This window comes from Nanorana parkeri, unplaced genomic scaffold (assembly GCF_000935625.1).
Source record: "Nanorana parkeri isolate BGI_ZX_2015 unplaced genomic scaffold, ASM93562v1 scaffold56, whole genome shotgun sequence".
In the NCBI taxonomy this organism is placed as follows: Eukaryota; Metazoa; Chordata; class Amphibia; order Anura; family Dicroglossidae; genus Nanorana; species Nanorana parkeri.
In genome coordinates this window covers 2,829,659-2,856,775 of record NW_017306324.1, presented here as the reverse complement: position 1 = coordinate 2,856,775, position 27,117 = coordinate 2,829,659, and the positions used below count along the sequence as shown (strand labels likewise).

At 44.2% G+C, this 27,117-nt stretch overlaps 1 protein-coding gene across 1 annotated transcript in view; it reads left to right on the top strand.

The window, feature by feature from the left end:
• CPNE9 (copine family member 9) overlaps positions 1–27,117 on the top strand; it is a 161,970-nt gene that overhangs the window by 27,392 nt on the left and 107,461 nt on the right. Inside the window, exons 4-5 of the mRNA XM_018576136.1 lie at positions 23,987–24,026; positions 24,234–24,236. Of these exons, the coding sequence (XP_018431638.1) occupies positions 23,987–24,026; positions 24,234–24,236 (43 nt within the window). The remainder of the gene's footprint in view (positions 1–23,986; positions 24,027–24,233; positions 24,237–27,117) is intronic.

Here is a 27,117-nt window from a genome sequence, read left to right as displayed (position 1 = left end):
GGGGGGGGGCGAAAAAAATGTTCTGCCCCGGGCGCCCATAACTCTGGTTACGCCACTGTATTCATAGCAAAACTGGGATCATAACATAACCTCAATGTAATTTAAAACAATAACCCTTTCTGTGAAAAGGAACTCAGGTGGCGTTTGCATTCCTATGCAAGTCTATGGGAATTCAAAACCCACTTAAAAAAAGGCAAGTGCATGTCAGAAGGAGGTCAACTGCAGATCTAAACTAAACCAGAAATAAAGCTTTGCCCATATGAGGCAACAGGAGTTTCCACCCTGTGTAAGCTGTGCTGTCAGGGAATGGGCACAGACACGTAGGGGCTAATCTACAAATCTTCCACCCAGCGTGATCTCGGTGACATAGCTGAGATCACTTGTACAGCTTCCCCGCTGTACATTTAGCTCTTCTTGCCTAAAGCAGGGCTAAATGTGGAAAACAACTACCCGCCCGATGCCCAGAACTGCATGTCCCGGGCGTCGGGGGATAGGAATTCCACACCCCTGCTGCCCTGAGGCCGGGCCTCGGTTGGCCTTGTGGGAAATCCAACCCTGCGCCCAGCTGGAAGATTTATGTCAGGTCCGTAATGATCCATGGCGTCAGGTCCAGGACTGTATACTGCAAGGAACGTAGGTGTTAATCAGTTATAGTTAACAATTTCAGCAGCTTGCTTTTAAACAATATCTTGCTTTTTCCATCGGACCGGAATCCTTTTTATGTTCCGAGCAGTGAGAAAAAACAAACCTGTGTCATGATTGTGACAGATTTTGTATAATAAAACAGAATTGCTAGAGCCTAAAAATAAAATCAATTCTCATTTTTTTATATCATCTGGCTCGCCACAAAGTTAAATTACAAGGCTTTGCCATTTCATTGAAGAGAAAAGGGTTCTGAGATGACTCACTCTTCAGATGGAGCAGGAAGCATTAAAAGAAGGAACACATTATCTGACTACAGTATACTACTGTTATGTCCCTGAACATGCCGTCTCTTCTGTTTGCATTATTCTTTTATTTGGTGCAAAAGAAAATAATGAAAATGTACCAAATCAATTTACAAGCAGAAGTTGTAGAAGGCTTTTTTTAATCTGTTGGTTACAGTGAAGTATAATGTGCCTCACTAGTGATGAGCAACTGATTAAAAATCTGATTCAGAAGCAGTTAGCCTGATCCATTCAATCTACGGCAATTCCGGTCTCCAGGTTTGAGTCCTTGGAGCTATTGGATTTTAAAATGGGTTTTAAATTTTAAATGAAACTATACTAGCTTAGACCCATATCCAGGGGTAGACGTGCAGTTTTTGCAGACTCTTTAACTGCACAAGGGCCCTCTGGGATTTAGGAGGTCATTTGATGTGGGTCAGGCAGGTGCTGATACCCTCTTCTGCTGCCATGTAGACCTGGAGACTGCACCCTTTTAGGACAGGTGAAAAGCAGGAGTTATTCCTTCATGATGCCCCAACAATTTCTCCAAATTTTGGGGGGCCAAAATGTGCTTCCACTGTGGCCCTTTGTTGACTATGTACACTACTGTTTCTATCCCTCTGCTGTGGATATTCAAGTATTTACATCAGGGGTGGACAAATTATTATGGAATTCAGCAGCCAGTCTCTCCGATCCAGGAGCCAGCAGCATTTTGTTTAGAGTCAGCTTTGTGACGGTAATGAGGTCTGGGCACCCTAATACTAATTAGGGGATTCCATCATCCCCTCAGTTGTTGAAATACATCACTTCTAGTTATAATTAGATCCAACTGGCCAGATGTGTTTAATTTTTGTTTAGGCCGTCTTTAAATTCCAGAGCATCCGATATCTGCTAATCAGACCTGTTTGATAGTTTATGGCCCCTATCGTAAAGCACTACGTAAGCCAGGGCACCAATTAATTATCACTTGACAGACCTTGCTAACACACAAGGATGGCGTGGCTTGATCACAAGCAAATGACCTGTATCTCACCCCTGCTAGTTAACATTAGTTTACTCAATATTCATAACTTTGGACCTGGGGGTGATACATTAACAATGACTACATATATAGATGTCTCCAATGATACTGAACATAGACATACAAAACATAATTGGCTTAGAAGGTACAGAGGGCTAAGAACTCACATTGCCTTTAGGCGATCCCTTAAGACTCATCTCTTCAGGGAAGCCTATCCCACCTCAACCAAACCACTCAACCATCATGTTCTCAAGCAGTTCTTCCCCACACAGCTACCTCCTCATGTATCACTTGTCCCTCCCTTTTCGATTGTAAGGGAGGCAGCATACATCACAAGCTCTTTTGATTACAACTAAAGAAAATCGCAAACGTTAGATGTCAGCTATAATTATTAATGAGCATTGGCTGCATGGCTAAATATTCCAAAAGGGCAGGAAATGAGCTTTAAAACAAGCCCTCACTGCAGGCACTGTGGAGCAATTCATCCTCAAAGTTTAAAGCAGAGGTACTGAAGGGAGCAGGGTGAGCTTTTGAACTGCGAAGAGAATAACCTGAGAAATGTCAGTGCTCCTGTTGTGAACTTTAAGGATTGCTTCACAATGCTTGCAGCTACAGAGGTCAGTAAGGGCTTGTGTATGATTGACTACTTGTTAAGAATGTGTAAATACTTGAATGGCTCTCACCACGGATTCACTTTAAAATTAAAACACAACCAAGTGGCGAGCAATACAGGCCACTGGTATCTAAATCATTCTTGGTGTGTCAGTTACCTAGTACCCCATTGAATTCTATGATTTGTTTCCACTGGCTACTATGTCTCTATAGCCCATCTGGTGACCAGGTATCCGACACGCCCGGAAGTGTCAGATACCAGCAGAACCCTAAGCTTTTCAAGACAGCAAAGAATTGAATCACTACCTGCCAAAATGATAAGCATAAAACCACTTCTTTTACACATTGCTTCAAGAGATGCTGGTGTTGATTTACTAAAACCCCAATTCCAGTATAACCCGGAGATTCCCTTTAATATGTAATCCCATCTGCTAAGAATCGATAATGACAAGCAATACAACAGATAATAGATCTGGTTGGGCAGAAGTGTACTGAGCAGTGAGTCCCGTAGCAAGGCTAATGGGTTTTTATTGATTCAGGATGTGTAACTGGTATTGATCGAAGAGTGTGCTATTGGCATCTTCCCTGCTGTTAGAATGTGAGCTGGCATGGATGACGTAAAGTGATCCATATAGTAAGAGATTTTCACCTGAGCTGTGGAAACACGTGGCCTATCAAGCTGTTGATGTTTGGAGGCCACTCAGGAGCAATTCCAAAGAGGCAGCTCTGTAGGAATCATCTTGTTCAGAGTACAGGCCTGCTGGTTTACTGTCAATCATTGCTCGGCTGGTGCCAACAACACAGCACACTGGAATTGAGTTGCAGTCTTCATTAAGGGCCAGGCTGGGATTCAATGAGATGGCCTGATGGGTCAAATAAATCAGCGACTTTTTAAATATCTTTCAGACATAGCTTTGCATCTACGTACATGCTACTGCCAGGAGAGAGTCTCACTCTCATTGTTGGATTGTTTATTTACCTTGCAGTATCTGCTGGAGCAGAGAGTATGATCCCATTGTATGGGGGAAGCAAAGGTAGAAACTTCACAGAAAATTATCTCCATTTTCATCTCTTTAAAATAAAAGTACTACAGCTTTGATTGTTTCTTCTTCAATTCTAGCTAAAGATAATTAATAAAAATAATGAAAACAACTAAAAGAATGTCCACACACGCTTCGATTATGGAGGTTTCCAAAAACAATTTAATTTTTGAATGATTGGATTGAAACGTATGTGGCTTTCTTTGGATCTTGCATAGGCGTTAGGCTCAATTCACATTGTAAGGGGCCTTCAAGCATGATATGCTGTTTTTGTGGTACCTAGAAACCTGGTAGCTATTCAGTGTAGAGTTTGTTTTGGTGTGGAGAGCATTGAAAAAAAAGACTTAACCCTACAGGTCCCAACCTCTCATCTTAACCCAACCCTAAACCTGACCCTAACATTTAACCTGTCTCTCAGCCAAGCCCTACAACTTAATCTAACACATAACACCTAACCTGTCTTGCCCTAAATGTAACTCTGAACACTCAACCAAACCCTAACACTTAACCCCACCTTCACCCTAAAATGTAACACTCAACCCAACCCTAACCCTTAACCCCACCCTCACCCTCAACTGTAACTCTTAATACCTAACCTGACCCTAACACTTAACCCCACCCTCACCCTAAAATGTAACTCTTAACACTCAACCCAACACCAACACTTAACCCAGTGGCGTCACGCGGGGGGTGCGGCCCGCACCCGGGTGACACCATTGGAGGGGTGACCCCAAAATGACTTGCAGTCATTTTGGTGTCACTCCCCTCTGAAAAGTCGGGCGCTTGGTCATGGAACGAACAATCGACAGTATCAGGAGAGAGACGTCATGCGCAGTGACGTATCGGCGGGGTGACACTCGGTTACTGCTCCGGGTGTCACCCAGCCTCGTGACGCCCCTGACTTAACCCCACCCTCCCCCTAAAATGTAAATCTTAACACTCAACCCAACCCTAACACTAACCCACCCTTACCCTAAAATGTAACTCTTAACACTCAACCCAACACTTAACCCTACCCTCCCCCTAAAATGTTACTCTTAACACTCAACCTGACCTTAACACTTAACCTGGGCTGGGTTGACTCTATTGAGTTTGTGTTTGCCTACTTTTTTCACATTTGCTTTGGGGAGTGCGTTAACATATGCTACATTTTTAATGGTGCTAGAGCAATGCATTAATGTTCACTGGCCAAAAAAGTTCATAACCATCTTTTGATTCGTCAATGGACATTATAGGGGTTCTATAGCGTCCATGATGAATCAAAAGACGGTCATGGACTTTCTTGGCCAACGAATGTTAACGCATTGCGCTAGCACCATTTAAAACAATGGCAAACCTCTGCACATGCCATTAAAATGCACATGTTGAAATGCACGATGTGAAAGGACCCACTCCATTTGAACTGACTTGAATGGTGAATTGCATGTCAGAGCACCCAAAATGCAAAATTCTGTAATTCCTGCACAACACAATGGTGCACTGGGGTATTTGGAAAGAGTGTACTTTTACACATTTCTGGATTTTACCTGCACTGGAAAACCTAGTAGCATCAAGTGTGAATGAGCCATGAGTGGTGAAGAATGCAATTGGTACTGGAAACCCGACACAAAGCTGGTCTAAGGCCTTATTGCACAGGCTACAATGGAGAGGTAAAAACAGGTGGTTGAGCTGAATTTTACCACCCTGTGTCCACCCACCTAAAATCTGACATGGTTTTTACACGGCTGTGATGGTTTGCTTCATGGCCATGACAAATTTTATATTGTCGCATGCCAAACGTGACCATTGCAATCAATGGGTTCACACTGCAACAATGCGCCAACCAATTGGCTTGTGGTTGCTGAGCAATGCAAAATCTCCCTTGGGGAAAAAAAAAAACTGATGTTCAGGAGGCAGTAGTATGGCCTCCTTAAACCAGCTGTTAAACCACTCTAAAAAGCCACCCACGGTGGCGGTAAAAGTCAGCCACAGGTGGAAAACGAGGCCTTAGGCGAACACCGTACAGTTCATCCATGTGTCTCTGGCCTCAGAGCTATCACTTACCTCCTGCTCTCCAATACAGCCTCCCCTCCACTGGCTCTCGCGTCCACACACAGCACTGAATTTTCCTGTTGTTAATCATGTTTACAGCGGAAGGGTGATAACTGCTTCTGCTCTGCTATCTGGAGCAATAAGATGCCCCATAGCTCCGGCAAACAAATAACTGTATTGTATTTTATGTAATTATAGTCACCGGCTATGGGATTTGTAATGCGTCTAACCCAGATGTTTTCACTATAATTATTACTATGCTTGTATGAAAAGCTCCAGCATTGCAAATCACTGTTCAATTAGAGACAATCATGGGCAGATACAGAGGAGTACAGACAGTCCTGCAGGCTTGTAGTGTGTTGGAAGAGAAGTTCAGACTTGTGAGAGAATAAAAATGTTTTACATTTCTGTTACTAAATGCAAAAAAAAAGTATTGTATCAAACTGATTTCAGTGCCCAAGCAGGCCTGTAAATGAGACCACAGCTGTGCTTAGGTCTCATTTACACAGGTGGCAAAAGGATGGAAAAAACAGGCGGAATCCGCGCCTCCCCCCCAACCATCCACCTAAAACCTAACATGGGCTCAGGTTTTGTACACACTCTGCAGCACATTTTATACAGCATTTTGTGCTTGGCAGGCAGTGCCACTTACCAAATGCTATGTGACTGGATACTTTCGGGATGGTATTGCGATGCAAAATTCCCATTGGAATAAAAAAACCCACAGGCATTCAGGAGGAGACACTGTAAAGCAGCTGTAAAACGGCCTTCTGAAAAATGATCTATCGTGGATTGCTTTTCAGAGGGCAGTAAAGTCTGCAGGCCATTTGCACCTCACGTTAAAGTGTATCCAAAGCCAAACTTTTAAGGGTTGGTCCATACCAGGCCTGTTGTGCTGAGTTGGGCAGCATTGCCCAACGTGGGCACAATGCAAAGAGCCTTGGTTTATATAGGGCCTGTTCACATTAGATGGCACAAGGGGGTTCTGAGTGACACCATGGGGTTGATTTACTAACCTTATAAACACACCACGAACATGTATACACCTCTGTAGTGTGTTCCCTCCCAGCATGATCTATGGGTGGAATCTAAACACCTTTGTAAAGTGTACACACCCAGCAGGTGTGTTGTGCAAAGCCCTGCCCTGAATTGCAAGGTGATGTTGTGTAAATTAGCTCTACATTGTGTTGCTTGCGTTGATGAATGCAGGAATGTAAATGCATGAGCTAACCATTTTTGTCTAAACTGTGAAGCAGCATTATGTATGCATCATGTGCATGATTTTGTCCATATATGGCATTAGTGGAAATATGCTTATAGAGACTTTTTGGTTGATAAATACGCTTTGCTGTGTAAAAATCACACGCACCTGGTGCGTGCGTGTGTTTAGGTTAGGAAATCACCCCCCATGACTTGCATGGTGGCTCTTGTAAATGGCGGTCAGTTTCCAGTGCAAATTGTCGGACAACCGGAATGTGGACAGAAGTCAAACATGATGCTATACATATCAAGGTAAATCCAATATAGTTATAGAGGCACTGACGGGTCTTGCAGTGGAGATAAGTCAAAGCATCAGCATTATATTGTCAACGTTTCAATGGAGCTCAGTCCATCTTTCTCAGGACACTCTCTCAATTGACTGAGCTCCATCGAAACGTTGACAATATAATGCTGATGCTTTGACTTATCTCCACTGCAAGACCCATGAGTGGCTCTATACCTATTTTGGATTTACTTTGATATGCATAGCATCATGTTTGACTTCTGACCAAATTCCGGTTGTCCGGTAATTTGCATTGGAAACTGACAGTCATTTACAAGGGCCACCATGCAAGTCAGTGCCTCTATATCTTCTTTGGATTGTATGGATATTTTTTATGGATGTGCACCTGGGCATTTACCTTACAAATAGAGTGGGGTGGCTACCTCTGGGAACATATATGAAGTTAAATGTGTTGTGTGGCTGTTGTGTGCTCATAGAGTAATTCTAGGACTTCTGAACTGCAACTTTAGAGTAAATCTGTCAGTTTGGCAATTTGGGGTACTGAAACAAATTCACCTGATAGCCCATCACATCTGTTTTCAAAACTCTCCTTCCCCACCTTGTTTGCCAGTAGAGCCCTTTAAAATACTCAGCACTTGGAGAAGTTTGTGATGTTACAGTCCATCTGTCACTATTTTTAAAAAAAATAGCTCCCTCTTAAGAGAAGAATTACTTGTCCTGATATTTGCGATTTTGAAGTGGTAATGCTTTCTGAAGAATCTTCAGTATCCGACTTCCGGGAGTGTTGGATGCCTGTTCCCCCTCTGCATGCTGTGGTTCTGTCTGCCAGCCCCATGTAACAATAGTGATTTAGGGGCTGGCAGAAGGAACCACCTCACACAGCAGTGGAGAACGGCCATCCGACACATCCAGAAGTGTCAAGCGCAGAAGGTTCTTTAGCCGCAAGCGAGCGCAGATCTGCAACAATGGTGGTGGGATGGGTGATTATTAATTCTTTTTCATACAGGGAACAACTGTTTTGTAAAATAGGGACAGACAAATGGCTGCTCCTGTTATTTAACTGCTTTAAAACAATAGCCATTGGAATCTGGTTCCTAGTGGCAACAACTTCAGCATCTTTTCCTTTAGTTTATACACTTGAACATATTTGCTGTATAAATCCCCATTCTGAAAGTTGCACAGCTGATGCAGACATCCTAATTACAAAACAGCCGAAGGGTCATGGTATGACCCAGCTGACGACCATAGGACATCTTCATTATTAATAATGTAAATGCGTAAATAGGATGGAGGAAGGGCACCTGGAAGGTTTTTCATTCCTCTCAGCATGCCAGCAAATTTCCCGTTAGAAAATAGCACATTAATATTTAGCAGCGTCTGGAATGCTGTTGACAAACCGCAGAAGAAGATTCAGTCGCCTTTGAGTGACAGCACAAAACAGCAATCAGACCCTTTCTTCCCTGGCACCAGGCCAACAAGGTCAAAACTCTCTTGCGTGCCACTGAAGGCGCTGTACCCCTGAGATTTAGAGAGCTGCCAAGTGTCAGTCATTCTTTCTGCGCCTCGCGAAGCCATTGGAATAATTTCACACTTTCCTCGTTGTAGTTAGGCAGCGGCGATGCCAGCGACATGGTCATTTATAATATAACGGCTTTGCAGTGCTAAATTTTGTAGCCATGTGCCCGTGTCTTGTCTCATGCTAATTTATGCTAATGGCGGCTGGATGCTTCCAGCCCATGACAGATTTTCCGTTAAGAAATAACAGGGGGATTCAGGTGCATGCTGTAGGTAGCTCAAGGAATTTTCTTGGGGGCTAAATCTAATTTAAAGTGAACGCATTATATTTTTTCTAATGAGAAAAACATTTCTGAAACTTTAAAAGTTCACAAATTGCTGTCTCATATATTATGATTTATAGGAAACATTTATTTTTTTCCAAAAAACATATCTTTGCAATTTGTTTTTTTTTTTCATTTTGTATAGAGCGACCAGGGCCGTAGATAATTTTTTTCCCTGTACTTTAATGTGGGCTGTGCGAACTTTAATGTGGGCTGTGCGGAGTCTCAGGTGGCCTGGTGGGGTCTCGGGTGGGCTGTGCGAAGTTTTAGCTGGGCTGTGCAAAGTCTCAGGTGGCCTGGTGGGGTCTCTGGTGGGCTGTGCAAAGTTTTAGGTGGGCTGTGAGAAGTCTCAGCTGGGCTGTGTGGTGTCTCAGGTAGGTTGTGCGGGGTCTCGGGTGGCCTGGTGGGGTCTCAAGTTGTGCTTTGCGATTTCAAATCGGTTTAAACTTACCTGTGTCTTCCCCGTGCGCTCCCGTACGATATTTAGAACCCCTTTAACTTGTCCCCGCCATGCCCGCCTCCATACCTGATTGCCCTGATCACTGGAAGGACACCCTGTCTCCTGTAGTGCCCGATATGTACATATCATTCAGGGCCAGGCAGGAACAGGCACATCTGAAGGGATGCGGGGATGAAACCCTTGCTCCTGCAATATAAGGCAGTATATACTAACCTCTCCAGCAGAAGAGGGTTTAAAGTCCCCTGTCTATAGGTGGTACAGTCACTGGCAAAGTCTTCAGCGTTGAACAAAGTCTTCAGCGTTGGTTCCCTCCAATGGCCCACATGCCTGTACAAAACACAGTAGTGATGTAGGGGTTGGTGTCTGATCTCACCATCTTCTGGAGAGGAAAGTATTTACAGTCATCTGTTTGGGAAGAAACAGAGATATTCTATACTCGTAAAAGGGAAAATGAATCTGCCTGTCCCTTTAACTCTCCGTGACGTACATTTGTATTGAACTGCTTTGGTTATAAATGGATATATGAGTGACATTTAGAGAATGCATATATGGTTATTAAAAGACGTCAATTACCATGAATGCAATTTAGGGCCGTGGTTGGCCAAGATTAATTTCTATCATAAAGGTCAGCATTTAAAGCTCCACTCCAATGCGTTTCTAACATTCAATGTACAGTACACAACTACAGCCTATTTAAAGGGTCAGTTATTTTTTGATTGTTACAGGAGAGTTCAGGCACCTAACAGTTTATAATATCTCCAATAAAACCTTACCTATAGCTGTGTCCCATACAACACACTGCAGCAGGGATGGGCAACTTTGGCACTCCAGCTGTTGTGGAACTAAAAGTCCCATGCATTGCAAAACTGACAGTTACAAGCATGACTCCCGCAGGCAGAGGCATGTTGGAATTTCTAGTTAAAGCACAGCTGGAGGGCTGGAGTTGCCCACCTCTGCACTGGAGGCTGACTTCTTAGTGTTGGCAGCAGTAAGTGGCATCCTTGGCAGCTGGACAGTGTGTTGGCACAGTAGAGGGGGTAAAATCAGCAATGTGAGATCAGTCCTACTAAACTGATTGAGTTATCCCTTCTAATGTTCTTAAATGGAAAAGGGTGGGCACCATTTAGCACAGAATGTTTAAGCAAAAAAACATGGCCCTAACCCCCCCCCACCCCCCCCCACTGTGTAGACAATGACGCATTAAAGCACAATAATGAACATGTAAAACCACTTGGGTTTATGTAATGCAAGATTTCCTTTATACTGGCACTTTAAACTAATACAATAACCATAAAGCAGACTTTCACTCTCCCCACTCACTTTACCTAATTTCCTTACCCCTCCGTCTTCTCTCATAATTGGATATTTTATCGCCCCCCGCACCCCATACCTTATTTCGCTTGGAGCCCCTCTCATTGCTTCCAGGATTCTCGCCTAAGTAAGAATTATATTCCATTGGCATATACCACCCCAAAGCCTCTTGGGATGTGTGACATCAGTATCACAGGAGGCTTCATGGTGTTCTACAGGGGGCCGGATGTCTCTTGCTGGTTTTAACAGTCATCCCCTCATAATGCGCCACAGCTCATATGCTTCAATGGGGAGGATGAAGTCTGCAAAAACCATAAGAGACAGCCGCCCCCCTGAGGATGAAAGTAAAGAAGATGGCGGCAGGGCAGGCTTGCGGGAGCAGATTGGAGGACTGCAGCAGGACAACGCTGAATTCGCTGGACCTATGAGTGTATAATTTCAGGATAGCCCAGAGAACAAGTGGGGATTTAAAAAAAAAAAGAACAGGGGGTAGGGTAAAGACAGGGATCGCTTAAATGTCTAGTAGAAGTTAAACAAGTTTGGCAACTAAATAGTGAGTTTATTTATACCGTTTTCTACACCAGAGCAGTAAGGAGGGACAGAGGGATTTGATTTAAAAAGAGAGATAGTCCTATTCAAATGGAAAACAGTTGGGAGCTATAGATAAAAGGGTTAGCCTTCATATTTCCCTTGGACATGTGAGGTGTGCATGTGGTGGATGAGATGAATGATTTTGTCATTACAGGATGCCAGGCACATGCATAGGGGACAGACATTGAATAGCTGGCGATTCTCCAGTAGTCTTTCCAGATGGAACATGGCAGATTGTGCTCTATGTTGAGGCTCTCAGTACCAGGTGCCGTAAGTGACCAGTTGGGTGGCAGAACGCAGCTCCTAAGGGGTCCTCTCCTGTAATTAATTGTGCTGCTCTGACCAGTTGTGCACATTCTGTGGAATAATTACTTTGCTACTCTGTTACTTTGATTTCATGTTTGCTTGTTTCTGATGTTTGTAAACTATTCTGCAAACAGCAAACTTTGTATCTGTTTCATCATTATTGGAAACTCCCGTGTCCTCACAAACACCTCATAACATATCTGTGAGGGACTAGTGTGGGATCTCTGCTTTTCCATTCTCAAACAAGTTGCCACAGCACCCTGACTTCCTCAGGGCTGCCGCGAAATTTTTGCACAGCTACACGCTTTCCACCACAAGCACCATGAAAAAGAAAGATAATCCAGGAAGGGTGGTATACATTCAGAAACGTATAGTGGTTGGCCTTCATCCAATTCTACGCCACCTCCCACCATCTGCCATGCTGCAGCACTAGCTAATATGTGATGGAAGGGGGCTCCCAATTTTAAACGGAGGCTCCTGATTTGAAGGTCGCTCCTAATTCGAAGTGGGAACTTAGATGTAAAGGGGAACCCCACATCTTTTTGTGTGTGTTTTTGTGTGGGGTCCCCCCCTTAAAATCCATACAGATCCCCTATCACAGATAAGAGTCTGGTATGGATTTTGGAGAAGTCACGCATAATTTTTTTAAACATTTTTACATTGTTTAATTTCATTTTTGGATAAGTTGCTCCCTAGTAATTAAAAGCTGCTAGTGTGTTAGAAGCTGCCCAGTGACAAGAAAAATAAAAGTTTTTGGCCACTCGGCAGCCATTGATGCATGTTGAAGCATCCCCAGGTCCCAATAAGCAGTCTCCAGCACTCACTGGCCTTTATATTTATCACCCACATCACAGTGCGTTAGTTGGAGTACCTGGTTCCTTCAGGATGGGCCGGGAGGGGACGGGCACAGCGGGCTTGGCCTCTAGAGATCCATCCTGGTTGCAGCGCGGCTCTGCGCTGTCAGTATATAGCGGGCAAGAGCCCTGCCCAAAACAAACAAAATCATCTTAGGCAGCGAATACTATAGGGACAGCTTGGTGCCAGCAATACATTTTAAGGAGCATTTGCCACCTGGCTCCTGGGACGTGTAAAGCCCTGCCTTAGAAGATTAATCCAATGTTTGAGTTATGGGCAGATGCTGGTGGGTTGAATCACACAATAGCTTCTTATACCTCTACGGTACTCCAGGTATTACATTCCCCTAATCCCACTCCATCTCTTTCTTTTGCTGCAGCAGTAATCTTGTTTCTTTTTACATCAAGTGAAATGAATTTAAAATCCAAGGGGGGCAGTGAGACTTTCTTGTAATGGCTGCAGAAGGTAGGCGGAGCTGGGAACTCAATATAGAAATGTCTCCTTTGGAGTCCCCAAGAGATATAGAAGCTGGTGATTCATTCAATCTGTCATCATCTATAAAGAGATGAAATGCAAGAGAATTCATTATATATTAAACAGCCAAGGACTGCGCTGCAGCTTTGAAGCGTTATACATCCAGCACAATGTTATATATGCAGCACGGGAAAAAGACACATTATGCTAAAACATTTCTACAGTTTGTCAGCAGAACTGTTTAGATGTCTAAATGCAGTGGGCTTTTACGGTCACTGGGAGGTAGTAAGAACCACGTGGAGTCTATGCCCTCCTATTGCATCACAATAACTAGCCCATATACTTTTCAACTTTCTGAGATGGGACAGAGGGATACAAAATATGCAGGCGAAGGACACACCCCTGTCATTCCCCCAGTTACTCAAAAAATGTGCTTGGAAAGCTATGCCCATGAGGAACATGAAGGAAAGATCCTATTGGTTGTTTGGATCCTTTTTTATGTCTTCCTGATTCTGTCCTATTCAATTACGACATTTGTAGCAGGAGGAGCGGCCATACATGGGTCCAAATGTTATTTTTCAACACATGTATGACTTTTAATAACATGGTTATCCCTTAATCCTAAATTCCCCAGCCAGAATATTTTGCTACAGTAGAGAAGAGTTAAAGTTTTCAGGTTTTCCTTTCTGTCCATGAACCCATTCAATAGATTCCCTTTTACTTCCTTTCCCTGTGACACCATTAGAACAATAGAAGAAAAAGGGGGCGGGGGTGTAGCTGTTACTGGGAGGGGAGAGTATACAGCAGAAACACATGGTTAAAAGTTCTACGCAATCCTCACTATTCTAAAAAGTTTTAGTTTTTGCCTTAGTTCCCGTTGAAGATATTGTCCATTGTCCTGACAGGAAGTGAAGAAAATTCCCCAGTAGGGACACACACTGCAATTAAACCCTAGATAAGGTCTAATCTTTCCCTGTCCAAAATAGCTATTAAAGCTAAACTCCAGGCAGCTATAACAAGCACAAATTAACACAGCTCTGTAATGATTTTATTATTATTTTTATTATTATTATATCGTGTAGCCCTGGCTGGCGGTCCTTTTAGGCCACAGGAGCCGAACGGCCTGTCATCCTCACCACCCGATCGCAGCTTGCCTCTGTCCCCTAGCCATCGGTTAATAGGCATCAGGGAGAGGAGGATTCTGATTGACCACAGCAGCGGCTGGACTTTAGCCCTGTTCACCAACACAGAGAGGAGGGCTTTGTGTTGAGGGCAGAGGGAATGAAACGAGACTGTGCAGAGCAGGAGTGTAACCCAGCAGGTGCACAGGAGAGAATGGGAAGGTGGCAGGAGAACTGACCCCTGGAAACCCGGGCCTGGAGGTTTGTCCGTCCATGGCTGGCAGCTACTCCAGTGGCGGGAGCGAGGGAGACCTGCATGGTTGTCTGTATACAGGGTGCATCTGAGCTGCCCATTGTGCTGCTTAACACTGAGCCCCCTTTCCTGAAGAGTGGGACTTCCTGCCTTCCACAAACCCTTTCCAATGGGCCATGAGGCTTACATCTCAGCTGCAATGTGATGGAGATAGTGTGGCCTGCCTTATTCACCACCTCCATACAGTCTACACAAGTGGCCATCCTTATTTGCAATTAAACTTGCTGTCTTTGGAACTTTGCTATCCCCATCCATAGGCCGTGCATTACAAACATTTTGGCAGGTAAAACTGCTTTCATATATGTATCTCATGTAGCTGTTTTCCTAAAGTTCATCTTTAAAAATGTTGGCTGGATTTGGGCTTTAAACAGTAAGCATACTTTATAGAAATGTTGTTCTATTGGCATTTTATGATGGGTTTCTGTGCAAACAGTCCTAAGCGTGAGTCTCCTCCTTAAAGCAGTTACTCATCTTTCCTCTTCTCCCCCTGCAGAGCGGGAGCTCTGTACCTAATTATAAATGAAACCGACTTCTTCTAGCGCCGTCTGCATCATACATTTCAATGAAAAATTCAAGACGCTTGTGACATTTTCTAAGGCTTCCCACTGTCAAGTCAACTGACAGAAGCAAATTTCCAAGTCAAGGTCCATCATTACACACAACTTCATTCAGCGCCGGCTTGATGAGTCAGTGGGAGAGGTGCGTTCCCAGTGGATGAGTCGTGCGCACTAGATTAAAAGGACGTCTGGCCGTGGATGCGTTCGGCTGTTCGCGTCACAAAGTCATGTTGCGAAGGTGCAAAATGAATATCTTTCATCTTTCACAGATAGGAAATGGTATACGCATCTTCATCTGTATCACAAACGTTATTGAAAGAAAACAAGCCACTTCAGAAGGAGAAAGAGGCCTTAGGGTAATGATGATGACATGGCGCAGCGTGTCAGCCAGCGTTCGGTAAAATCGAGCTGTTTGCGAAACCAATGCATGCATCAGCTGTATTTAATAGAAAGGGGCGGGGTTAGAACTTTTTATCGCTGTCTATGCCTTTCTGTCCTGGTGACAACCACACCATCTATTTCTTGGCTGTTTATTCTTGGAACCCCCAGTGTGGCCAAAGACAGAAATGTAAAAACTTAACAGAAATTTTGACCCATCTATCCAAATTAATTAAAAAAAGTTGGTCAACATTAGGCTTCAATTTCTTCTTTATGCACGTCAGTGCATGACAGCAGCATGTTACTTTTAAAGAAGAACTTTGGGGAATCTTTAAAATTAACCCTTGCAGTGGGGCTACTCCCACACTGCAAGGGTTAAATGCTTCCTTTGGCCTATAATCGAAAATATAAAAGATAGACCCACCTGATCACTGGTCCCCGCAGCCCTTTCTTCCCTGGGCTCTGGCGGTCTAAGGACCCATGACATCATCACGTCCATTCACTTGAGGACGCTGAGGGACCTTCCACTGGATCGGGTGAGTATATCTTTTTTATTTTAGACCCTAGCCCAAAACGAACATTTAACCCTTGCAGTGCGGGGGTAGCCCCACTGCAAGGCCGGGCAGCCGTCAGAAATTTTGGGGCCCCTTACACCCCTGCCGCTGGACACGGGCTTAGTGACACGCTGGACGCAAGGCTTAGCGGCGCACTGGACACAGGACCCACCTAAGAGTGACCCTGCTGAGCCCACCATAGATACTACACAGCATATCTGAGACTGTCTATGGTGGGCTCTGAAGGTGTCTCAGGTGGGCTGGTCAGGGCTGCATCCCTCCCCTCCCTCCTTTCCTTTCTAGCTCCTCTTTACCTGCACACGTGGCCTCGTCTGCCGCCGGACAGGCCAGAAGTGACGTCATGTCACTAACGTGACATCACGTCACTAACGTGACGTTACTTCTGGCCAGTACGACATCAGACGAGCAGCATCGCTGATGGGGCCCCAGCTTGTCTCGAAGCCGCTGGAGCGGAAATGCTGGGGCCCTGCGCTGCTAGGGCCAGTCCTCCGCCTCCTTGCCCTTCACCGTCGGCCGAAAGTCATGTAAGGGACCCGGGCGGGCCCCCCAGGCTGCCCGGGCCCCTTACATGAGTATCGGCCGTACCACCCTGATGGGTGCCCTGCTGCAAGGGTTACGTTTTTTGAACATGCCCAGGGTATTTCTTTAAGCTGTGTTGGGGTTTTGCTGAAAAAAGTTTACAAAAAAAAAAGTTGTCACCTATCATCTGCTGTTAGACCACTTAACAGGAGAGTACAGTGGGCCTGTTTTCAACACGTAATGACACAGGTATCCCTTTGCCAGAAGTAAATTTACTGCATTTACAGTATTATTATACATACTGTATTGTAGGTTTCTCAGGCTGAATGCAAAAAATTTGCGTTCAGGTCTGCTTTTGACCTGAACGATGTGGGCAGTTATAGGTGGATGAACATCCATTTACATGTTTACACTCATTAGGATTACATGGGTATGCTTTCCCTCTGTTACAAGATAGGAAGGGGCATGGATGCCACATGTGTGACATGTATGTCGTTCTGATTAGAATCATAATCCAAACACCCCTGCCAGACATCACAGTAAAGTTCTCAACCAGCACCTCAGCAGGAGCAGCACTGTTTGGTGAAGGACACACCCCCAGTAGTTGCTGCTGTCTCTCTGCTCTCTCATCCTGTTAGCAAGTTTATTGTCTGGAGGCCAGGCTCAGCCAAAATTCGATTCTGCAGTTTAAAGAGGAACTTTACCCATATCTTTGAAATGACAACAAATACACCTTTAGAAATGCTTAGTAATGGCAATCTACAAATAGATACTTATAGATAATTGAAGGTTTTTTTATTCTTTGCATACCTTATTTTTCTTTTCCTCCCCAGTCTTCTTTCAGTGGCCATTTTTACTAAGGGCAGATTAATATATCTCCCTTTACTTCCTGGAACTCTGGCACACGTGACTAGGACATGTAACCATGCACGTCATCTCAGGGGAGGAAAATGCCTTTCCCTGAGATCTCGTGAGATTACAGATGAGATTTCCCAGCAATGCTCTGCTGATGTAACCTTCCCAGGGTGCAATGCTTGGACACAGATTACAACATTTGTGCCAAAGAGGACCAGCAAGTGGCAAAAACAATAATTGTAAGTAAAAGAAAAATATGTTTGTTTAACTAATGAATAAAAGATGATTTCATATCAGCAGGCAGAGCTGTACGCTGAGGTGATTGTTAGTGAAAGGGGGTAAAGGTCCACGTTTAGGGTTATGGCTATTTGTGTAAGGAGTAGAGGAAAGGGTAGATCGGAACAAACTGACTCCCAAGTTGCACTGCCACCAGTCAGTCACTTGCCACTTACTTGAGCCTCAAATCCAGTGACGATCGGACTTTGAGCAATTCATAGAGTGTCATTTGAAGCTTCATTAAGTCCTCTATAGACACAACACTCCCGGGCACTCAGTACGCGGCCCACTCCCTTGTAAGCACAGCTTTAAATGAATGCTTGAACAAATACTAGGATTAGGGGGCCCGCAGACGGAGCTTCACGCTGTGCTAATGAATTACAGGGCCAGGCGATTTCACATTAAATTTGCCAGGACTTTTTCCAGAGCGCTTTTCACTGAAATTAATTAGCCAGGGAAGAGGGAACAGGGTCAGCGAGATTGTCTTAGGCTGGCAGCACCTAATTATGCACACTTTCGCGTCCAAATATAGCAGCCGCTAATGTAGGTATATTTACATACAGGGCCGTATAGTACAGCCGGCGCTGTAGTGATCAGGCGCAGGAGATGAAATGTCACATATAATCAGAAGCTGCGTGTACAGATAAAAGTTAAACGGGCTACAGTACAGGATCTGATGACAGCGGAAGTATAGGGAGCGCAGGCTTTGCAGACAGATGCATGCATAATGAGAGGGAGAGGTGTTCGAAGTGCAAACAGGATATATTTTTAAACACAATGCAGGATCTCACCCACTTTTGGCTTAAAGAAGAGCTCCGAATAAAAAGAAGGATATTGTTCTACATTTGGCAGCGCTAGGTACAAACTTTTGCTTTGGATGGGGGAGTGGGTAATATGCCAACCAGCAGATCTCCAAAACCTAATGCTTTTAGAATTGTGTGTGTGCCCACCCCCAATACAGAATCTGGTTGGTTTGAAGCAGCCCACATTATATGACTGGAGAGGAAAGAACTACCCTCATTTATATAGTGCCAACAATTTACACAGCACTCTACATACTGCACATTCATATCAGTCCCTGCCCTAGAGGAGCCTGCAATCTAAGGTCCCTATTTCACATGCACACAGGGCCAATTTACCATCCAGCATATCTTTGGTGTGTCAAAGGAAACCAAAGTATCCAGAGGAAACCCACACAAGCTCCATGCAGATAGTGTCTTGGCCAGGGTTCAAACCTGGGACCCCCAGTGTATATTGATATCTATCCAGGATATGGGCCCAAGGGGCAGTTGCTCTGGGCCCAGTCATTGTTGTGGGGCTCATGCGTCACTGTTCTGTTTACTATGTGATCAACCCTGCCGTACGCCACATCAGATGTCTAAACAGACCCCTGACATTTCTCTTTTGAAATAGAAAAAGAGATTGAGGACACAGAATACTCTGCAGATACAGGTGGGGAGAGCAGCGGGCATCCGAGGAGAAGCTGGAGCCTGTGCAGCTCCTCTTCTCCCTGCCGAGCCGCGGCTGTGTTGGCCGCCTGGCGCCCCTGTTGCCAATGGCGCCATGTGCTTGCCATGGCAACAGGGGCAAGGTGGCACAGCCAGCGGGCCCTGGCTGCGCCCCTTTCAGCTGCACCTTAGGCGAGTGCCTCACTTGCCCCATGGTAGCAACAACCCTGCATGACAGCAGCATGTTGCTTTTAAAGAAGAACTTCAGGCATTTACAATATTAACCCTTGCAGTGGGGCTAGCCCCCGAACTGCAAGGGTTAAATGCTCCTTTTGGCCTACAATCTAAAATATAAAAGATATACCCACCTTATCCTCAGCCATGCCAGGCACCTAGACTGGTCCCCACAGCTCTTTCTTCCCTGGGCTCCGGCGGTCTAAGGACCCATGACGTCATCACCTACATTCACTTGCATTGCACGGGGACGCTGACGGACATTCCATTGGATCGGGTGAGTATATCTTTTTTATTTTAGACTGTTTACTGTGCCACATAGCGCGACCGCGTGACGTCTCACGCAGGGCCACGTCTCCTGACGTTTCCTCCTATCCTATCTGAGAGCAAAAGTGCATGGTGGAAGTTTAGAGACATCCCTGTCCAGGAGCAACAGATAAGGTGATCCTATGCTGCTGTCCTGGGTGAAATATTAGGGCTTAAGAGCCAATTAACACTATAGCGTTGTGCTAAGCGCACATTGCCATGCGTTTAGCACGCGCTATCACACTGTATACCATGCATGCAGTACTGTGTGCTAGTTGTGCTGTGTTGCCTTTCATTTGAATGGCATTACAGCTGACCTCCTGTCGGCCATGCACTGCAGTGCAGCCTAATGTGCAGTACCACAATACCATGTTATATTACAAAGAAAAGTAGTGCATGCACTACTTTTTTCTACTTTTTTTAACACAACGCACGGTATTGTGGTACTGCATGCTGCACTGCGGCGCATGGTCATCGGGTGGTGTGCTGGGGTGCCATTAGAATGGCTTTGTGCTGACAAAGAGCATGCTGATAGGAGGAAAAAGGGGTTTGAATGATGATGACATTTATCCGCAGAATATAAATTACTGCAGGCAAAATGTCTGGATATTTTCTTCTTTAATGGGCTATCCATTTTTATCTTGTTGCTTTTGGCTGGAGTTCTGCTTAATTATCTAAAATAAGTAACATAATAAAAGTGTAATCATCAGCAAAGTTTCACGGAGGTTTATATAGGGCACACCTGACTTTCACCTGATGAAAGTCAAACCAGGAAACCATTTTCATGCCTCATTTTGGAGACATAATTGGTTCCTAGGGAAGTGATGCCGCCTGAAATTCTAATTCATGGCAGCCTGGCCTAATAAAATATCAGCCTTCGGGTGACCAGGTGCACATTGAAGGGTTAATAAACCAGAATTATAGTGTGGTGTTATATAAATGGACTGCGTGCTATCGCCTCTCAGTACAAAGGGGGTGTGCAGACAAATGCAGAATGAAGTATATGTAAACGCTATCGCTAAGATCTGATATGAGCTTGAACACTTCATTTTACAAATTGGGCTGCTTAATGCACATTAAATGCGGAATTCCGCTCATGTAATGCACGCACTTACTGGTGGGAATGGGCCCTACATGGGTCGCTTTAGAGGTTATCCTTTGAGGTTGTTGAGTTTTAAAGGATACTTTATTGTTGTAGGGGGGTTTAGTGTTAAGGGTTATTTTTTAGGGTTAACTGTTGAGAAATTGATTTAAGAGTCAATTAGTATGGAAGGGTTAAGATTTAAAAGGCTCTTTTTTTAGGGGGTTAGGTATTGGGGCATTAAGTTTTGTGGGAGACCGGTCTTGAAAGGATTAAAGGGGGCTGCCGGCATGCATTGGCCTGCCGAGAAAATGTTGATAAGTGGCTGTAAAAATGCTACTGCCGTTAACATGGTGTATCTTGCAACCGATTCCTATTATTTTTTATATTTAATCCACACATGATAATAATATAACAACCAGGGTTATCTCCATGAAGAGGCAGCCTGAAGCAGTAGCCTCAGGCGGCATCTCATTGGGGGGGGAGGCCGCAGGTGTGGGGCAGCGGCAACATGGTCGACTAACAGCAATCCCCACCCCCCAGTGACAGCTCGGCTGCTGTGCTTGGCCACCCGCTGCCTCCAGCCCGGCTGGCAGCTCAGCCTCCTGCCGCCTCCTGCTTGCTCACCCGCTTCCTCCAGCCTGACCCTCATTTCCTGGCCGCCTCAGATGGCGAAAAAGGAAGGGGCAACTCTGATAATAACACCCACACTTCTGATTTGAACTTAACCCCTGATGAAGTGGGAGTGGTTTGGCCCCCAGAAAGTGTTGGCTGCTTTTTGTCCTGCTGTGAAAAAAATGTGGGACTCGTGGACGTTTGGTGTTCTTATTAGGCTGTATGTATGTGCACTTTATTCAGTGATATCATGCTGAATTGGGGCAGCTGAGTATAACAATCAAGGTTGGGGGTGGTGGGGTCCTCAAAGTCATTGTAACCAAAAGGTGGAGTTAGACTTTACATTTTCAGGTAAGGGAGGGTTGATGTAGGGGATACATCACTTTTTAAAGCCCTGGACAACCACACTCTACGTTGCTCCTGAGATCTGTGACCCTTGCATCAAAAGCCACCAGTTCCAGTCTCCTCGGACTTAGAATTGAAGTACAACTATGGCCTCCCATTAAAAAATTCATGTGCTGCAGCACTTAACACCTGTACTTACCGTTTTCCCTTAATCCCCCTGCAAAGTCCCACATATACCTGTTGGTCTTGCCAGTGAAGTCCACCTAATGCGGCTTCCTGTGAGAGTGTGGCAACGACGATGCACTGATACTGAATTCAGAGCAGAGTTGTCACCCTCACTTAGGCTGTTCCTGCTTGCTCTACAATGGTTGAATATCTCTGTCCATTCCAGAGTGCCTATATGTTGGCAGCTCTGCTGTTTGGTCTTTACAGCTGCTTCTTCTTCAGCTCCCTCCACTCTTCTTTGAAGCCAATCTCCATTCTTATAGTTCTTGGTTGGAGTGTGGAAGGGTAAGACTTCTCTGTCGAGTTTATTTACCAGTCTGTGATCCCGCAGGGAACCCTACAGGAAGTGAGGAGAATCTCCCCAGCAGGGACACAGCCAAGCAAACTTTTTGCCCTTATTTTTAGACACTTCAGGAAGAATTGCCAATTTGTCAGATACGGAGGGATAAAGTAAGCAGGGAAGATAAGCCTCTGCCACTGTATTTTCTACAGATTAACTGAACAGACAACTAATGCAAATGCTATCTCTCACAGTATGATAATATCATGCGGGCAGCCAGGCGGCTGTGACTGTGGGAGGCATGCCGATACTGGTTATTTACCAAGGCCCATTGCTCATTCCTAGTGCAGCCCAGGAAATTTGTAAATTACCCCCTTGCTGGAAGTATGAGGCGTCTAATTGTTTCTTGCTGAACTGAGAAAGGGGAAAACTAAGCCTGATTCCAGTAATTTCCAGATATCTCATTACTGGATTTAATTAAGTTTTTACACTAGCTCTATAAACACCGGGATCCCATTCGGTTGAGTATCCGAAAGGAGAGTTGTGTGTCGATTCAAGACGACGTTTGCTTGTGGCGAGCCAGCCATGTCAAATGAGAAAACATATATTATATCACGTGTGCCATTAAGCAAAGGGCAAGTATTTCTTCTTTATCTTCACCCCTAGACAGAATGAGCAATTAACCCTTCCAGTGCGTGGGGTAGACCTACTGTAAGGGTTAATTTTTAAAAATTCTGGAGTTCTTTAAGTTTGTTGATCTTTTTGTTGTGTAAATCTGTATTGTTTTTTTGCAACTGTTCAATAACTTTATTTTGTTGTCATCGCTAAGCTTTTGTACCTAGACTTTGTCCTGAACCTCAACCTTCAGTAATTCTTTATTCAACGACCTTTTGTACCACTACTGAAAGCTTGTTATAGACAGCGCCACACTGGAAGACTAAAGAGAAAAACATTTGTAATGCCCGAGCAGTCCTTGCATGTGTGTGATAAATGAGCCATACTGTTACATTTATTCTGTTTTATAACCTGCATACTAAATATAAAAGAGAATGTAAAATGAATATACAATCAGATTGAAGATGGGTGGCAGCTGTAGAGAGATATTCTAGTAGAGGAGAAAGTACCACCTCTCTTCCAAATTTCCCTTTTGCTGTAGCGGTGCTTACAGAATGTGGATTGCAGGCTTCCTGCAGGCACGGTCTAGCCACCAATGGATCATTATTTCAAATGATGTTCCTCAACCAACTTCACATTGGGTGAACTTACATGTTTGTGCCTATGGGGAAGGGTGGGGAATACATTTACCAGGTTGCTCAGGGAAAAAACAATAGCGATTAACTGCAGGTCACAGGAAGAGTTAGGGTGAGGGCTACAGGCAGAGTTGGTGCTTGGATTACATAAGGGCTTATTGGAGGGTTTAATGTGAGGGTTACGGATAGGGTAAGTGTAAGAATTATGGGGACAATTATAACGAGGAAGGACTTTTAGAATGAGGCACTGGGAGCTCTGTGTAGAAAACTACCAGCACTAATTTCCCAAATGCTGAAAGCTAAAATAATAATGATAGGTGCTTCCACCATGGTGCCTACCCCTATTACCCACCTTCTTCTCTGACACTGAGGAAGCATGTTGGGTTTGCAAGATCACTTTTTTTTTTCTATAGGAGCTTGCACACAGGAGAGGGAGGTAAAGAGAACCTTTCAGATCACCCCTCCTCTAGAGGGCCCCCATGAGGCTAGGTTCTCTTCTTATCTCCCAACACAAATGGCTATGATTCAGCAGCTCCTAAAATAGTTCTGACAAATCACAAACTCCCATCCCATTACTGAAATAAATATTCTGAGTTGAATATTTGTGTTCACACTTCGTTTAATTTTCTTTGTATCCAGGTTCAATGTGGACTCCCGGAGCTGCAATATATCAAAGCACGTGAGTGTCACCAGTGTTGGCAGTAATAATATTTGTTTGTAGGTCGTCCATCAATCATCCCATAATGTGCAGCTGACTCCCTCTGGCACCAATTCCTGCGTTCACCACGATGCATATTTCTGTGTGTATTTATATATGTTCTGTAGGTAGAGGTCTAATCAATTCTCTTTGTTCCTCTCTCTTGCTTCCATGTTGTTGGAACTGCAGAAGGTAAATATTGATATAGATAAAAATATTGATTCTGCTTGTGAACCACAAAAGAGAGCATCTTAAAAGCGATGTGTAACAGTTGCTTGTCCATTTTATTTACTTTGTACATTTAGACATTTAGCAAGTAATGCTTTCTGCCGCTTTTTCATTATTTGTATACAATCTTTCTTTTTCAAATAGTTATTTGATACAAGGTGCATGCATGACTGTCTGCTGGAAGAGGATGCTGGATTTGCTGATAGGAAAGCCCAGAACTGCATCCATAAATATCACAAGGCACTTGGTCAAATTATCTGACCATACCCAGACACCTGACATTTTCTGCCACTTCACTAAACAGTTGCAAGGGACATTGCAGACGCCTCCAACACTATCATATGAAGGAGATGGAACAAAGTTTTCTAACCTGTCTAATCTCTTCCTCCTTGACAGGCCTTAGCCAGTGGTGTCTGCTAATGCCCCATAGACAATGAATCAGCCATCCTGGCAGAAGGTCATCTAAACCATGGGTATCCTAAGATGGTAACATCTTAGGAAGGTGAAGTCAGTCCTTAGTCAGTGTTTTTCTGATCTGTCCTGATACACAGCTTTGTGTCTTAAGGCCATTTTACTTGGAATTCACCACCTGCAGACCTGCCAGTAATAAATATGAGATATGTGGAGTTTCATAATTACCAAATAAAAAAAATTAAAAATAGCATTTAAAAAACATTAGTGCACTTTTACAAGTACAGCTCTCCTGCCTGCCTACTTCCCTCCCATCCCAAGATTAAAAGTAACCCACACGATATGCATACTTACCTGAATTTCACAGCTGGGATTTACTATAATCTTGACATACTGCATCTGAAATCATCTTGCCGCTGGCCACATGTGTGCAGTCACTACCCATACGACCTTTAAGAGGCCATCACATGAGCATCTCCAGTATGACCATATGACCCTACGACCCATTCGACTTTTAAGATGACATCTCTTGAGCATCTCAAATACAACCATACAACCTTTAAGAGGCTATCTCTTGAGGATCTCCAATATGTCCATACGACCCATACAAATTTTAAGAGGCCATCTCTTAAGCATCTCTAGTACAACCATTCAACCCATATGACCTTTAAGAGGCCATCTCTTGAGCATCCCCAGTACAGCCATTTGACCATATGACCTTTAAGAGGCCATCTCTTCAATGTCTCCGGTATTCAAGTCAATACTGTTTCTTTCTGGGGGATTCCGCCACCAGTCCTGAATTTAGCAGAACATAGCCTGCTCCAGCAGTGAGATTCCACTCCAACGCACCCATTGGTCTACCCTGCCCCCAGCAAACACACCTCAGTCCCCAGTATCCATGCCAGCAATGAGATGGCCCCTTCAGTGCTCACATGGTAGATTTTCCACCAGCAGTATACGTGCACTAATCCCTCAATGGCAAGTTTCTTGTGTATGATAATGTGTATGAGACTGGGGCTACACAAGTGCCTAAAGTCCACCTCCAGCCCCCTGTTCCACAGTCCTCCCACACCCCTCCCTTAAGGTATAAATATATACCTTAATTCTATCTGTCTTTTGGCCAATCCAGTGATATGTCAGAGGTCCTTCCTCTTCTTGCTCACCAACTCCAACCCGATTTGTCCTGTGCAATAATATGCACAGTTTTGCTACTATAAAAAAATCCTGAAATGAATATAAAACGATTTTACATAACTTAATATGGTGACTTTTATCCTGAACACATCTCTGATTCAGAGCTGTTGATTTGATTAATGCATTCAGAAGGCAGCTCAGTGGCAGAGACTCCTTAGGAGCTTCTAAGGACATTCCATGTTCTCAGCATGGCGGCAGTGGCAGGTGGGTGTGCTTGGCATGCGGCCCTGAAGATGCAGCAGAATTGCTTAGGAGAGAGGTCTATTCCAGAATGATTCCTGGCTATATATAGCCCCTTTCCGTGGAGGTCCACATCCTGCCTGCATTGTAGCAAAAGGACCATTAGCTGGGTTTATGCCAAATAAAATAAATCTAACTGCAGCCTGAGCTTATAAGCAGGAAAAATTCAATAAAGGTAGTCATGAGCTTGTCTGCGAATTTGGAAAGGCTTGCTTATAATGTGCTGGTTAGTTGGTTTATTATTATTATTAATCTGTTTTCATATGTTATCCAATGCTAATTGCATATTGTGGTTTCTAGTTATTGTGCCCTCTGGTAAATGTATAATACAATTATTTAATCTGTTAATGCGATCATTAAAGAATGGGCATGTTTTAATCATCTCTAGTTCCTCTAAAGAGAAATGCTAATGGTTTTGGGTCAGATTTATTTTTATTGCTTTTTATTATTATTATACAGGATTTATATAGCGCCAACAGTTTGCGCAGCGCTTTACAATATAAGGAAGACATTACAATCACAATACAATTCAAGACGAGATGGTAAGGAGGGCCCTGCTCGTGAGGGCTTACAATCTAATAGGTTTATAGTTTTTTCAAAGCCCAACTCCACTCAAAATCTATTTCCGTACCATACCTCCCTCCCACCCAACTCCAACCTATCCTGATATTGTTTTTTTTTCTTAACTTTGAAGAAAATTATTTTCACCTGAGTTCTCACATCCAGGTTCCTCAATGGCGCTGTTGCACAGTGCTAGTCCAGCGCCCCCCAGTAACCCTCGCTAGCCAGTCCCTTGTCTCCCCTCGGGCCAACATCTGTAGTACTCTTGATCCTAAAGGGGATACCTCCAGTAGGCAGTCAATGGGAATTGTCCACATCACACAGGCAGTGATGTGGACACCCAGGAGAAGAACCCCTGTAGGAAGTACCAAGCGCTGGATGATCACGTAACCCCATGTTAGGGTAAGTGAAAAAAAGGACTTAGAAAGTTTTTTTTTTT